This window comes from Chiloscyllium plagiosum, unplaced genomic scaffold (assembly GCF_037043375.1).
Source record: "Chiloscyllium plagiosum isolate Xiang-an unplaced genomic scaffold, Cpla_swu_hap1 HiC_scaffold_10, whole genome shotgun sequence".
NCBI classification, from domain to species: Eukaryota; Metazoa; Chordata; class Chondrichthyes; order Orectolobiformes; family Hemiscylliidae; genus Chiloscyllium; species Chiloscyllium plagiosum.
The window spans coordinates 116,178,608-116,192,328 of NW_028270148.1; the positions used below are offsets into that span (position 1 = coordinate 116,178,608).

General features: G+C 50.7%; 1 protein-coding gene across 4 annotated transcripts in view; it reads left to right on the forward strand.

Annotated features, from left to right (window-relative positions):
* The first annotated feature begins 11,026 nt into the window (after window positions 1-11,026).
* spred2b (sprouty related EVH1 domain containing 2b) overlaps window positions 11,027-13,721 on the forward strand; it is a 116,973-nt gene continuing 114,278 nt past the window's right edge. For 2 of the 4 annotated variants that reach the window (XM_043696677.2, XM_087991688.1), the window contains exon 1: window positions 11,027-11,844. Coding sequence is in view for 1 of the 4 variants with exons in the window: in XM_087991687.1 (XP_087847813.1) it covers window positions 11,819-11,844 (26 nt within the window). In the remaining 3 variants the exon portion in view is untranslated. The remainder of the gene's footprint in view (window positions 11,845-13,721) is intronic. The other 2 variants (XM_087991689.1, XM_087991687.1) reach the window with 1 other exon arrangement.

Genomic DNA, 13,721 nt, shown 5'->3' on the forward strand with positions numbered 1-13,721 from the left:
ACACAATCAAGACCCAGTACAGCCACAGCAAATCTTTTGCCGTGTTTCCATATTAAAATTACAGAGGATGTGTGTTTGGAAGAAATTCCCGCCAAGCTTTGGAGCCACATTTCATTAGCTAACATCAGATATGAGACCTACAATTTCATGAGCACTAGAAAGAGATTCTCAAACTCTGGGTAACAGCTGCTGGATGATCAGAATTACAATCTAATAGAACATAGAACAATACAGCGCAGAACAGGCCCTTCGGCCCTCGATGTTGCGCCGACCTGTGAACTATTCTCAGCTCGTCCCCCTACACTATCCCAAAATCATCCATGTTATCTAAGGATTGTTTAAATCTCCCTAATGTGGCTGAGTTGACTACATTAGCAGGTAGGACATTCTATACCCTTATCACTCTCTGCGTAAAGAACCTATCTCTGACATCTGTCTTAAATCAATCACCCTCAAATTTGTATTTATGCCCCCTTGCACAAGCTGACGTCATCATCCTAGGAAAAGGACATTCACTGTCTCCTGTTCCCTGGATGCTGCCTGACCTGCTGTGCTGTTCCAGCAATAAAGTTTCAACTTCACTGTCTACCCTATCTAATTCTCTGATCATCTTGTATGTCTCTATCAAATCCCCTCTTAGCCTTCTTCTTGCCAATGAAAACAGGTTCAAGTCTCTCAGCCTTTCCTCATAAGACCTTCCCTCCAGACCAGGCAACATTCTGGAAAATCTCCTCTGCACCTTTCCCAATCCTTCCACATCCTTCCCGAAATATGGGGACAAGAACTGTACACAATATTCCAAGTGTGGCCGCACCAGCGTTTGTAATAATGTAAGTGAATGGTGTAGAAAAGGAGGAGGCCATTCAGCCCAGCAGGCCTGTGTCAGCTCAGTTAAATTGATTTTGCCTGTCCTCGGATGCTGCCTGAATTGCTGTGCTCTTCCAGCACCACTGATCCAGAATCTGGTTTCCAGCATCTGCAGTCATTGTTTTTACCTCAGTGAAATACCTGTTCAGTTAACTTCCACAGTACAGCTTTCACCCCAGATCTCTGATATTATCCTGGTAAATCTCCTCTTATTGTTTCCAAGGCCTTGACTTCCAACTTACATGATCAAACAGATCAAATCTATGGGGTCTCATAGATTTACAGCACAGAAGGAGGCCAGTCAGCCCAGTGTGGCCGTGTTGGTTAACAACGATCTGACTGCACTAATCCAATTTTCCAGCTTTTAGCCCATAGCCCTGAAGTCAATGGAACAGGAAGTGAATATCTAAATCCTGCTTAAATTTTACAAGAGTTTCTGACTCAACCTGCCTCTCAGGCAGTGATTTCCAGTCCCCTATACCACTCTCTGGGTGAAAACATTTTTGTCCAAATCTCATCTCAACCTTAATCTCCGTCCTCAGTTATTGATCCCTCTGCTAATGAAAAACCTGCCTTCCTATTGGCCCTATCTATTGTTACCCATAATCTTACACACCTCTATCAGGTCCCCTCCTCATCTTCACTACTCCAAGTAAAATAACCCCAGTCTATCCAATCCTTCCTTATAGCTCAGACCCTTATATCCTGGTAAATCTCCTCACTTCTCTCTAGTACAATCACTTCCGTCTTATGAGGATGTGACCAGATCGACACACGGTATTCCAGTTGAGCCTAAAATCAGTGTTTTATACAGTTTCAGCATAATCTCCCTGCTCCTGTATTCCACAGCTCAGCTAATCGAGCCAAGTTTGCCATCTGCCTTCTTCACCACCTGCCCTGCTACCTTCAGGGATCTGTGGATATAGATACCCAGCTCCCTCTGATCTTCAGGATTTCCCAGGCTCCTGCCATTCAGAGTGTAAATCCTTGCTTTGTTGGCCCTTCCCAAGGGTAATCCCTCTCACTTTTCCTGGTTGAATTCCATTTGCCCCTCTCCTGCCCAGCTGACCAGTCCATTGATATCCTCCGGTAGTTTACAGCTACCCTCCTCAATATTTACCCCCCACCAATTATCGTGTCATCTGTGAATTTCTCAATCATATCCCTTACCTTTCTGTCCATATTGTTAATGTACACCAAGAGCCCTGAGGCCTGTGGAATGCCCACTGGAAACAGAATTCCCATTACAGAATCACCCCCCTACCCCACCCTCTGCTTCCTGCCTCTCGGCTAATTTTGGGTCCAATGTGCCACTTTGCCTTAGATTCCGTGGGCTCTTACTTTCTTCATCCGTCTGCCATGAGGGAGCTTATCAAAAGCCTTTCTTAAGTCCTTGTTGACCACCTTCATCAACACTCCTGGGTAGCTCCTCAAAAGAAATTAATCAAATGTGTTAAACACAATCTTCCCTTAACACAAACAAAATCAGATATTGCTGGCTAAACTCAGCAGGTCAGGTAGCATCTGTGGACAGAAACAGAGTTAAAGTTTTGGGTCCGATGACCCTTCTTCAGAACTTCAAGAGTTCTCACTATCTACTTTTCATTTAGGACTTTCATTCCCAACCCATCCTTATCCTGTTTTATAACTATCCTAAATCTAACCGAGTTATATCTGAAAGATGTTGTGAAACTTGAACGGGTTCAGAAAAGATTTACAAGGATGTTGCCAGGGTTGGAGGATTTGAGGTATAGGGAGAGGCTGAACAGGCTGGGGCTGATTTACCTGGAGTGTCGGAGGCTGAGGGGTGACTTTATAGAGGTTTACAAAATTATGAGAGGCATGGATAGGATAAATAGACAAAGTCTTTTCCCTGGGGTTGGGGAGTCCAGAACTAGAGGGCATAGGTTTAGGGTGAGAGGGGAAAGATATAAAAGAGATCTAAGGGGCAACTTTTTCATGCAGAGGGTGGTACGTGTATGGAATGAGCTGCCAGAGGATGTGGTGGAGGATGGTACAATTGCAACATTTAAGAGGCATTTGGATGGGTATATGAATAGGAAGGGTTTGGAGGGATATGGGCCGGGTGCTGGCAGGTGGGACTAGTTTGGGTTGGGATATCTGGTCGGCACGGACAAGTTGGACCGAAGGGTCTGCTTCCATGCTGTACATCTCTATGACTCTATCTCCAAGTGCTCCCCTAATAGGACATAGAACATAAAACATTACAGTGCAGTACAGGCCCTTCGGCACTCAATATTGTGCCGACCTGTGGAACCAATCTGAAGCCCATCTATCCTACACTATTCCATTCTATGCCCCCTCATGCTAGACATCACCATCTGAGGAAAACATGATACAGCCTTCACCTCCCTGGCTCATTTCATAGAATCACAGAATCCCTACAGTGCGGAAGGAGGCCATTCAGCCCATCAAGTCTGTACTGACTGTCCAAAGAGCGTCCAAAGACTGTCCATCACCCCCACCCTATCCCCACACCCCCACATTTATCATAGCTAATCCACTTAACCTGCACTTCCCTGCACACTATGGGACAATTTACTATGGCCAATCCATCTAACCCACACAGACACGGGGTGAACATGCAAACTCCACACAGATGTCACTTGAGGGTAGAATCGAACCTGTGTGGAGCAGTGAGGCAGCAGTGCTAACCACTGAGCCACTGTGCCACCCAAATATTCTGAATATTAAGTCCCCTTCCTTATTTGGCTTTCTGTGTACTGGCTAAAATAGGTTCTCCTGGATGCAATGAAGGAGTTTTGTTCCCTCCCTACTTTGCACACTAAAACTACCCCCCAGTTAATATCTGAATAGTAGTTAAATTCCTAGACTATTACTGCCTTATTATTCTTACATTTCTCTGAATTTGATTGTGTTCGATCCAGTATCTGTTCTGATTGCATGGAGGCCTACAGTAGCCACCCGGCAGACTGTTCTGATTTTTTCCATTTCTGCCCATACAGTGTCATTTGACGATCCTTCCAGTTCTTAGCCCTTCACACTTATAATTGATTCACTATTCAATATTTGGATCCTCCTCTTCCTCTATCCCGCTCTCTATCTTGTCTGAATATCCTATGCCCAGCAACGATGAGCTGCCAGTCACACTCATCTCAGTTATAGCAATGATATCATTCTCCCACATGCTTATCTGTGCTTTCAGTTTGTCTGTCTCACTCTGCAAGCTGCTTGAATTAATAGAATATATTGCATATGACCGTACTAAACTCACTCCTGTCTTACCTGGCCTATGTTTCCTCAACCTTTCAGACATATTACACTTTAGTTTCTAATTCCTCAGATTCTCCTGTCTGAACTAGTTATGAGGATCCCGTTCCTATGCCGATCAAGTTAAAATCCATCGAGTTCAAAACAGCATCAGCAAACGGTCCTGTGAAGATGTTGGGTCCCAGTCCTGTGCAGATCTAAGCTCCCTAACTCCTTAAAGCCTGCTTATCTGACCTCATTCCTCTTTCATCCTGTGTCATTGGTCCCAACATGACCCATGACCTCTGACTGTTGACCCTCCTCCTTCAAAAGCCTGTGCAGCAGCTCCATGACATCCCTGACCCTGAGAGGGGGAAGGGTACCCAGGAGGTGACACCCCAGTTTGGGGTCACATCTATGGCTGGAAAAGTGTCAGCCAACTCCTCTTCTTGGTGAATCTCCAATCGCTATTGGTTGTCTACACATCCACGCTCCCCCCCACCCCGGGTAGCTGGACCATCTGCAATGCCATGGTCTTGTCTCTGACAGGCCTCCACAGAGAAACCCTCATTCCCACCAATTTCCCAGGCTATTCAGCAGTTTGTGAGTGAGATACACTCAGGGGACTCCCTCACTACCTGCCAGGTCCCCTTCCTCTATCTGGTAGACAGCCATTCCCTCACTACCTGCACTTCCTGAAACTGTGGGGTTGACCACATCCTGAAAAGTACTATCCACAAATCTCTCAGCCTCGTGACTGCAGCATTGTGTCCCCAGCTGCCACTCATGATCCAAAACACGGAGATCAAGATGCTTCAGACAAAGGCATCTCCTGTTCACATGATCATCCAGACCAGCAGGGGCACTTCGGGTTTCCCACACTTCACTCAGTGTGTGACAAGCAGGTACCCCCGCCCCCCTCCCCCTCCACTTCATTGTTTGCAATGTTACATTAATCCTACTTGCCCTTTCTGCTAAAAACTAACCTTGGTCAGAGCATTGAGTATTGGAGTTGGGAGGTCATGCTGTGCTGTTCCAGCAATAAAGTTTCAACTTTGATCTCCAGCATCTGCAGACCTCACTTTCTCCTCGAAGAGGTCATGTACATGACATTGGTTAGGCCACTGTTGGAATATTATGTACAATTCTGGTCTCCCTCCTATTCGAAGGATGTTGTGAAACTTGAAAAGGTTCAGAAAAGATTTACAAGGATGTTGCCGGGGTCGGAGGATCTGAGCTACAGGGTGAGGTTGAACAGGCTGGGGCTGTTTTCCCTGGAGCGTTGGAGGCTGAGGGGTGACCTTATAGAGGTTTACAAAATCATGAGGAGGCATGGATAGGGTAAATAGACAAGGTCTTTTCCATAAGGTGGGGAGTCCAGAACTACAGAGTATAGGTTTAGGGTGAGAGGGGAAAGATTGAAAAGGGACCTAAGGGGCAACTTTTTCATGTAGAGGGTGGTGCGTGTGTGGAAAGAGGAAGTGGTAGAGGCTGATATAATTACAACGTTTAAAAAGCACCTGGATGGGTTTATGAATAGGAAGGGTTTAGGGGGATATAGGTCAAGTGCTGGCAAATGGAACATTTGGATATCTGGATTTAGGATATCTGGTCGGCATGGATGAGTTGGACCAAAGGGTCTATCTCCATGGTGTATATCTCTATGACTCTGCTGAACAGCAGCATCTCCAAACCTTTTCATTCATTCACAGGATATGGGCGTTTATTGCCCATCCCTAATTGCCCTAAATAAAGTGTTGGTGAACTGCCTTTTTGAGCAATTGGAATCCTGGGGGTGCACCCATGGTCTGTTTGGGGTGGACCTAATTATCCATAACATACCCGTGACACAGTACTAGATCCTTCAAAGTTATCTGAGGAACTTGCTATGAAGCTTCTGTGTCTACCAATTACCAGCGTCAATTGAACTGCACTGGTGAATATTGTCCACTGAATATACAGTGGAGAAACCATTTCCAGTCACCTCAGTCTCTATACTGTAACTCTACTCCAAACCTGTGGAAACTCCCCTGATGCCTCTTTATAAGCAGAAAGTCCAGTGTGACAGAGTTGAAGGGTTGACAAGGGAAAGCTCCTGGTCTTGTTGGAAAGTTGGTCTTGGGGTAGACATGATTACCTGCTCAGTTTGTGAGTTCTCTCATGAAACTTTAAACAGGGGACACTGTAATAACATGAGCTTACTTCGATGGCAAGTTTACTGTAACAAAATGTCCCAAAACACTTCAACAATCGGTTATAAAAAGAGACTTTGAGGAACGTGGCCCAAAACTTGGTCAAAGAGGCAGGTTTTTTGGCATCCATGGTTCCACCTTGAGAAGGTGGGGGTGAGCTGTCTCCTTGAACTGTTGCAGTCCATGTGCTGTGGGTTGTCCCACAATGTCCTCAGGGAGGAAATTTCAGGATTCTGACCCAGCGACAGTGAAGGAACGGTGATATATTTCCAAGGCAGGATGATGAGTGGCTTGGAGGGAAACTTGCAGGGGGTGGTGTTCTCGTGTATCTGCTGTCCTTGTCCTTCTAGATGGAAGTGGTTGTGGGTTTGGAAGTTTCTGGTCTGAGGATCTTTGGTGAATTTCTGTCGTGCATCTTGTAGATAGTACACATTGCTGCTAGTGAGAGTTGGTGGTGGAAGGAGTGAATGCTTGTGGATGTGGTGCCAATCAAGTGGAGGCTGCTTTGTCCTGGATGGCATCAAGCTTCTTGAGTGCTATTGGAGCTGTAATCATCCAGGCAAGAAGGGAGTATTCCATCACACTCCTGATGTGTGGCTTGGAGATGGTGGACAGGTTTTGAGGAGTCAGGAAATAAGTTACCACCACAGAATTCCTAGCCTCTGACCTGCTCTTGTAGCCATTATGTTTATGTGGGGTGTCCAGTTCAGTTTCTGGTCAATGGTAATCCCGAGATGTTGATAGTGGGGATTCAGTGATGCTAATGCCATTGAAAATAAAGGGACAATGGTTAGATTTTCTCTTACTGGAGATGGTCGTTGCCTGGCATTTGTAGGGCATAATTGTTACTTGCCACTTTTCAGCTCAAGACTGGATATTGCTCAGATTTTGTTGCATTTGAACATGGACTGTTTCAGTGTCTGAGGAGTTACAAGTGGTACTGAACATTGTGCAAACTCTGGCAAACATTCCCATTTCTGACCTTGTGATGGCGGGGAGTCATTGATGAAGCAGCTGAAGATGGTTGGGCCGAGGGCACAAAGAATGTCCATGAGGTTTGCCTGACAAAAAATAGCAACATGGAGATACTGAGGGAGGGGATTTCAGAGTTAGGACCTTGGCAGCTCAAGGTCCAACCTCCAAAAGTGTCATGACTAAAGTCACAATAGAAATTGATAGCTCCTCAGAGATTCTTCAGGGGTTAATTTCACACAGCCCCTTATGAATGGCTCAGATGATATTAAACCAGATTATCCCACTTTTACATTGGTATGACAATCACTACAAACACACATATTCTGAATTGATGGGAATGGCGGGGGGAGTTGATGTCAATAAACTGATGAATAAGTATTTCCACTGAATATGGTTAGCTTTAATGAGACTAGGTGTAGCAAGCTCTCTCTAGTCACAATTCGCAGGCTTGACAATCATGTTTAAACCACATTGCACCAACCTGCTGATGTTGTTGGATAAAGTTTGGAAATGCTAATGAAGAAAAGTCATTTTTACTTGTTAGTTTTAGTTTAGAAAAGTTTGCACAAAGTGTAAATCGTTCGGAGTACTGTGGTCCTGCTTGTGAGAGTTACAAAGGAAACCCCATTTCATTCATGTTCCGAGAAGCAGTGCAGTCGAAAGCAGCACAAGCGAGTGTGTACTAGTTGTTGGCCGTCTCACCCCGCAGCAGCAGCGAGATGTCGATACGCTGACTCACCATGAGCACGGTGCAGCAACGGTGTGTGCTACAGACAGCAGGAAATGAAGACTGATTGCAGCTGCTACTACAACCGACACTATAACACTTCCACAAATCACTTCTCACAGCTTTGGAAAACCTGCAGGCCCCTTTGAAATCTCCGGTGTTGAGGTTCAAACATTTATTTAACCGGGTTTATCTGAATTGGGGTAGTTACTGCAGGCAAGACAGTTGGGCTGTCCTGACCTACTGTTTGGAGCCCTGACAGTCTGATTTTAGGAACTGTCAGTCTTTGTTACAGTTTATTCTGTCCACATGGCTGTTGTAACATTTAATGCAAACATATGTATCTGTCTAATGTATTTCCTTGCTCGCTGGTCCATAGTTCCTATTGTTACAGGTGTAAAACTTTTTTTTCATAAAGAGAACTAATCCAGTTTATTTGTTGACTGGAAATTTGAGGTATTTCCCAATTTGTAAACAAAATCAGAAAAACTCAGCAGGTCTGGCAGTATCTGTGGATGTTCAGAAGTGAATAAAGTTAAAAATCACACAGCCAGGTTATAGTCTAACAGGTTTGTTTGGAAGTACAAGCTTTCGGAGCGCTGCTCCTTCAGGTAGCTCCTTCATCAGCAGTCCATCATCTGTCGGACTATAACCTGGCGTTGTGTGACTTTTATCAGAGCCTGTGGAGAGGAAGGATACTAACATTTCAGGTCCAGTACCCCTCCTTCAGAACATTACTTGTATACTGGTCCACCTGACCTTCCCCTATTGGTTTTTCCCCATTATCTCTTTCAGTCACCCACACTATCTGACAGAAATGATCAAACCACATGAGTTCTGGACAGCACAGAGAAGGAGGAATGCTCCCATTCATGAAAGAATTGAGAATGAGAGGATACAGAATCAAAGCGTCAGTTGACAGAAGAAGTAAAAATAATGTGAGAAAGAGCTTTTTTCACACAGCAGGTTCGAGGATGCACTGCCTGAGAATGGAGTGGAGGCTGGGTCACAGAACATAGAAACGTACAGCACAGAACAGGCCCTTTGCCCACAATGTTGTGCTGTGGTTTAATCCTAATGTAAAATATAATAACCTACACACCCCTCAATCCATGTGCATGTCCAGCAGTCGCTTAAATGTCCCCAATGACTCTGCTTCCACCACCACAGCTGGCAATGCACTCCATGCATTCACAGCTCTCTGCGTAAAGAACCTACCTCTGACATCTCCTTTATACCTTCTTCCTAATATCTTCAAATTATGACCCCTCGTACCAGTCAATCCTGCCCTGGGGAAAAGTCTCTGGCTATTGACTCTATCTATTTCTCTCATTATTTTGTACACCTCGATCAGGTCTCCTCTCTTCCTCCTTCTCTCCAGAGAGAAAAGTCTGAGCTGATTCAACCTTTCTTCATAAGGCAACCCTCCAGTCCAGGCAGCATCCTGGTAAACCTTCTTTGCACCCTCTCCAAAGCCTCTGTATCTTTCCTATAGTAGGGCGACCAGAACTGGACACAATCGAGGTGTTCAAGAGGGAGTTGGATGGTTATTTGAAAAACAGAAATGCGCAGGATTATGAGGAGAATGACACTAAGGGAATTGCTCATTTGAAGAGCTAGTACAGACACAATGGGCTAAGTGGCCTCCTTCTGTACTGTAACAGAGATGCACAACATTTATGGAAAAGCTCTCCAACACCTCCCAGATCATAGTTAAAGGACAGGAAACAAGTCACTAAACCTGTTCAACTCTCCACTGATGCTGCCCGACCTGCTAAGTAACATTTCCCGCTAACAACTGAAGTCTGTTTGAGGGCAGGCATTATATTTACTCCAAATAAGCAACACCTTCCTCTGGCCTGAAAGGTCTAGTCTCTCCACATTCACCATGGGGACATGAAGCAATCTCACCGCTTACCACAGGCACCTTCACAAAAACAATCACAGTTTCAAAATGCACAACTTAAACCTCAAAAGACAGAACTTGGCACATTCTCTCTGCAGTCAAGATGAGAGTGGTGCTGGAAAAGCAAAGCAGGTCAGGCAGCATCCGAGGAGCAGGAGAATCGACGTATCGGGCATAAGCCCTTCATCAGGAATGCTCTCTGCAACTCACCCTTTGTTGGAGTTAAGCATTTATATTAAACCCGGTTACAAAACAGCCCAAAAACCTTCACCTCCAAGTCAGTGATTCCACCTCCCCCACCGACAAACAGGAACACAAAGACAGGGTCAGCTATTCGGCCCCTCGAGCATGTTCCGCCATTCTATAAGATCGTGGCTGATCTATGACCTAAAGTCGGTAACCTTTAATACTTTTACCGAACAAAAAAAATCTCAGATCTAATTAAAATTAATGGTTTTCCCTCTTACGAAACCCTTGAATCCAGGCTCTCTGTCGTTTCGAAATTGCTCCGGAACAGTTGTCTTTATTTTTCCAAGCGCTCTTGTTAGTCAAATATCTCCCAGGAGGAGGCGCCAGACTTCATTCCCTGCCTTCGGGGTGTGATTGAGTGAGCAACTGAGAATTCGGTGTGTGTTACTTTGTAAATCCCAGCCACGGAGGGGGAGGGGGACTAAAGCAAAATAGTATTTGTTTCTTTTTTTAAAATAAGAATAACAAAATAGAGATGTGAATTTGGGGAAGGGGACTTAATCAATGGACTCGTGTCTTTGTCAAACTTCTTTCAAGTTTTGTTTTAAAATCTCCGACATGAACCATGTGATTTCCCGAAGACATATACAGTACATGAAGAAGAAAATCGCCCCACCATCTCAGCACAAACATAAGTTGTGTTTTCTTTTGCCAAAAATAAATTGCATAACATGACTTTAAGGGGTAACACAATCTGGAGAGTAAAGTGCTCTTGAATCCCTCCACGCACACACAAAGACATCGCCTCCCAATCCTGCACAACTTGTATCCGTTGCAGATAGATTTGCTTCTGGCGTTAGCAATCACATCCGATTTAGTTCAGTATCAATGCGCCAGTCCCAGTGCTTTCTGGAAGTCCTTTGGACTTTTAAATACAAACACACACAAATATTTAAAGAGTTACGTGAATCAGTAGTAGGAGAGGGGTGAAAATCGGATTTGTAAATTGCAACCGCAAAAGGAAACAAGGTTGCAAAGTGTAGCCAGTCCAGTGGCAGTGCAACAATGTTGCGGGGTTGGGGTGTTGTGTCAGAGTGTGTGTTTTTTGTGAATGGCGATGGCAAGTCTATGGATTAGGGCACTCTGGTTGTAGCGCACACAGAGTGAGCGAGAGGGAGCTTTCGCTGCCTGGACTCAGGCTGATGTCATTGCTTCCGCCCTGTTTCCTTTTCGCTGAATCCAAAATGGAGTGAAATGAGTTTGTGAGAACACAGCGAGCATTTCAAGCTGCTCTTTCTGCAACCCTCACCCACCGCTACCGCCACCGGACTCCGGCCTGGGGCTTCACTCTGCTCTGCAGGGATTACTGCTGCTGCACAGTTTCGGGGCTTTCTGCAGCGGCCGGAGAGAGAGAGGGAAAGGGGAGAGAGAGAGAGAGAGCGAACCGGGGATTGCGGCCCCAGCGGCGGCTTCATGTGCAGAGAGCGGCCGCTCGGAGCGGCTCACTCCCGGGGAGAGAGTGCAGGAAGATCCCGGGCTCCAGCACCGAGAATGTGACTGTGTCCCTTAGACAGCGCCGAGCCCCTGCAGCTGCTCCCCCCCGGGAGAAGGGCCCAGTGCCCCCACCCCCACCCCCGGGCTCCCAGGCTCCAGCTCCAGCTCCGAGCGGAATCCCACCAGGCGCCAGAGCCCCAGGAAGTTTGCAGCGATGTCCGCCCCGGGGGAACCACAATGACCGAGGAACCGCCGCCAGAACAGTGAGTGCCCACCCCTCCTCACCCCCCTCACCCCCCTCCTCACACCTCATCCCCCCCCCTCACACCTCACCCCCCCCCCACCCTCCACACCCCCTCAGCCCCCCCACCCCCACACCTCCCTCACCCCTCCACACCTCCCTCACCCTCCACACCCCCCTCACCCCTCCACACCCCCCTCACCCCTCCACACCCCCCTCACCCCCCCCTCACCCCCCACACCCCCCCCCAACCCCCCTCAACCCCCCTCAACCCCACCCACCCCCCCACCCACCCCCCCACACCCCCCCACACCCCCCTCACCCCCCCACACCCCCCAACCCCCTCACACCCCCCACACCCCCCTCACACCCCCCACCCCCCCCACACCCCCACACCCCCCACACCCCCCCCACCCCCCACACCCCCCCCACACCCCCTCAACCCAACACCCCCCCCACACCCCACTCACCCCCCCCACACCCCCCCCCACCCCCCCCCACACTCCCCCCCCCACACCCCCTCAACCCCAACACCCCCCCACACCCCACTCACCCCCCCCCACACCCCCCCCACCCCCCCCCACACTCCCCCCCCCCCCCACCCTCCCCCCCCCCCACCCTCCCCCCCCACCCTCCCCCCCCCCACTCCCCCCCCCACTTCCCCCCCCCCCTCCCCCCCCCACACTCCCCCCCCCACACTCTCCCCCCCCCCACACTCTCCCCCCCCACTCCCCCCCCCACTTCCCCAACCCCCTCCCCCCCCCCTCCCCCCCCCCACACTCCCCCCCCCACACTCTCCCCCCCCCACACTCCCCCCCCCCCCACTCCCCCCCCCCCCCCACTCCCCCCCCCCCACTCCACCCCCCTCCCCCCCCCCCCTCCCCCCCCCCCTCCCCCCCCCCCCTCCCCCCCCCCCCCCCCTCCCCCCCCCCCCCCACTTCCCCCCCCCCCCTCCCCCCCCCCTCCCCCCCCCTCCCCCCCCCCCACCCCACTTCCCCCTCCCCCCCCTCCCCCCCCCCCTCCCCCCCCCCCTCCCCCCCCCACACTCCCCCCCCCCTCCCCCCCCCCCTCCCCCCCCCACACTCCCCCCCCCTCCCCCCCCCCTCCCCTCCCCCCGCCCTCCCCCCCCCCCCCTCCTCCCCCCCCTCCCCCCCCCCTCCCCCCCACTCCCCCCCCCACACTCCCCCCCCTCCCCCGCCCTCCCCCCCCCCCTCCCCCCCCCTCCCCCCCCCCCTCCCCCCCCCTCCCCCCCCCTCCCCCCCCCCCTCCCCCCCCCCCTCCCCCCCCCTCCCCCCCCCCCTCCCCCCCCCCTCCCCCCCCCCTCCCCCCCCCCCTCCCCCCCCCCTCCCCCCCCCTCCCCCCCACTCCCCCCCCACACTCCCCCCCCCCTCCCCCCCCCTCCCCCCCCCTCCCTCCCCCCCCCTCCCCCCCCCTCCCCCCCCTCCCCCCCCCACACTCCCCCCCCCACACTCCCCCCCCCCACACTCTCCCCCCCCCCACACTCTCCCCCCCCCACACTCTCCCCCCCCCCACACTCTCCCCCCCCACACTCTCCCCCCCCACACTCTCCCCCCCCCCACACTCTCCCCCCCCCCACACTCTCCCCCCCCCCACACCTCTCCCCCCCCCCACACTCCTCTCCCCCCCCCCCACACTCCCCCCCCCCCCCCCCCCCACACTCCCCCCCCCCCCCCCCCCCACACTCCCCCCCCCACCCCACACTCCCCCCCCCCACACTCCCCCCCCCCCCCCACACTCCCCCCCCCCCCCCCCCCCACACTCCCCCCCCCCCCCACACTCCACCCCCCCCCCACACTCCACCCCCCCCCACACTCTCCCCCCCCCCCCACACTCCCCCCCCCCCCACACTCCCCCCCCCCCCCACACTCTCCCCCCCCC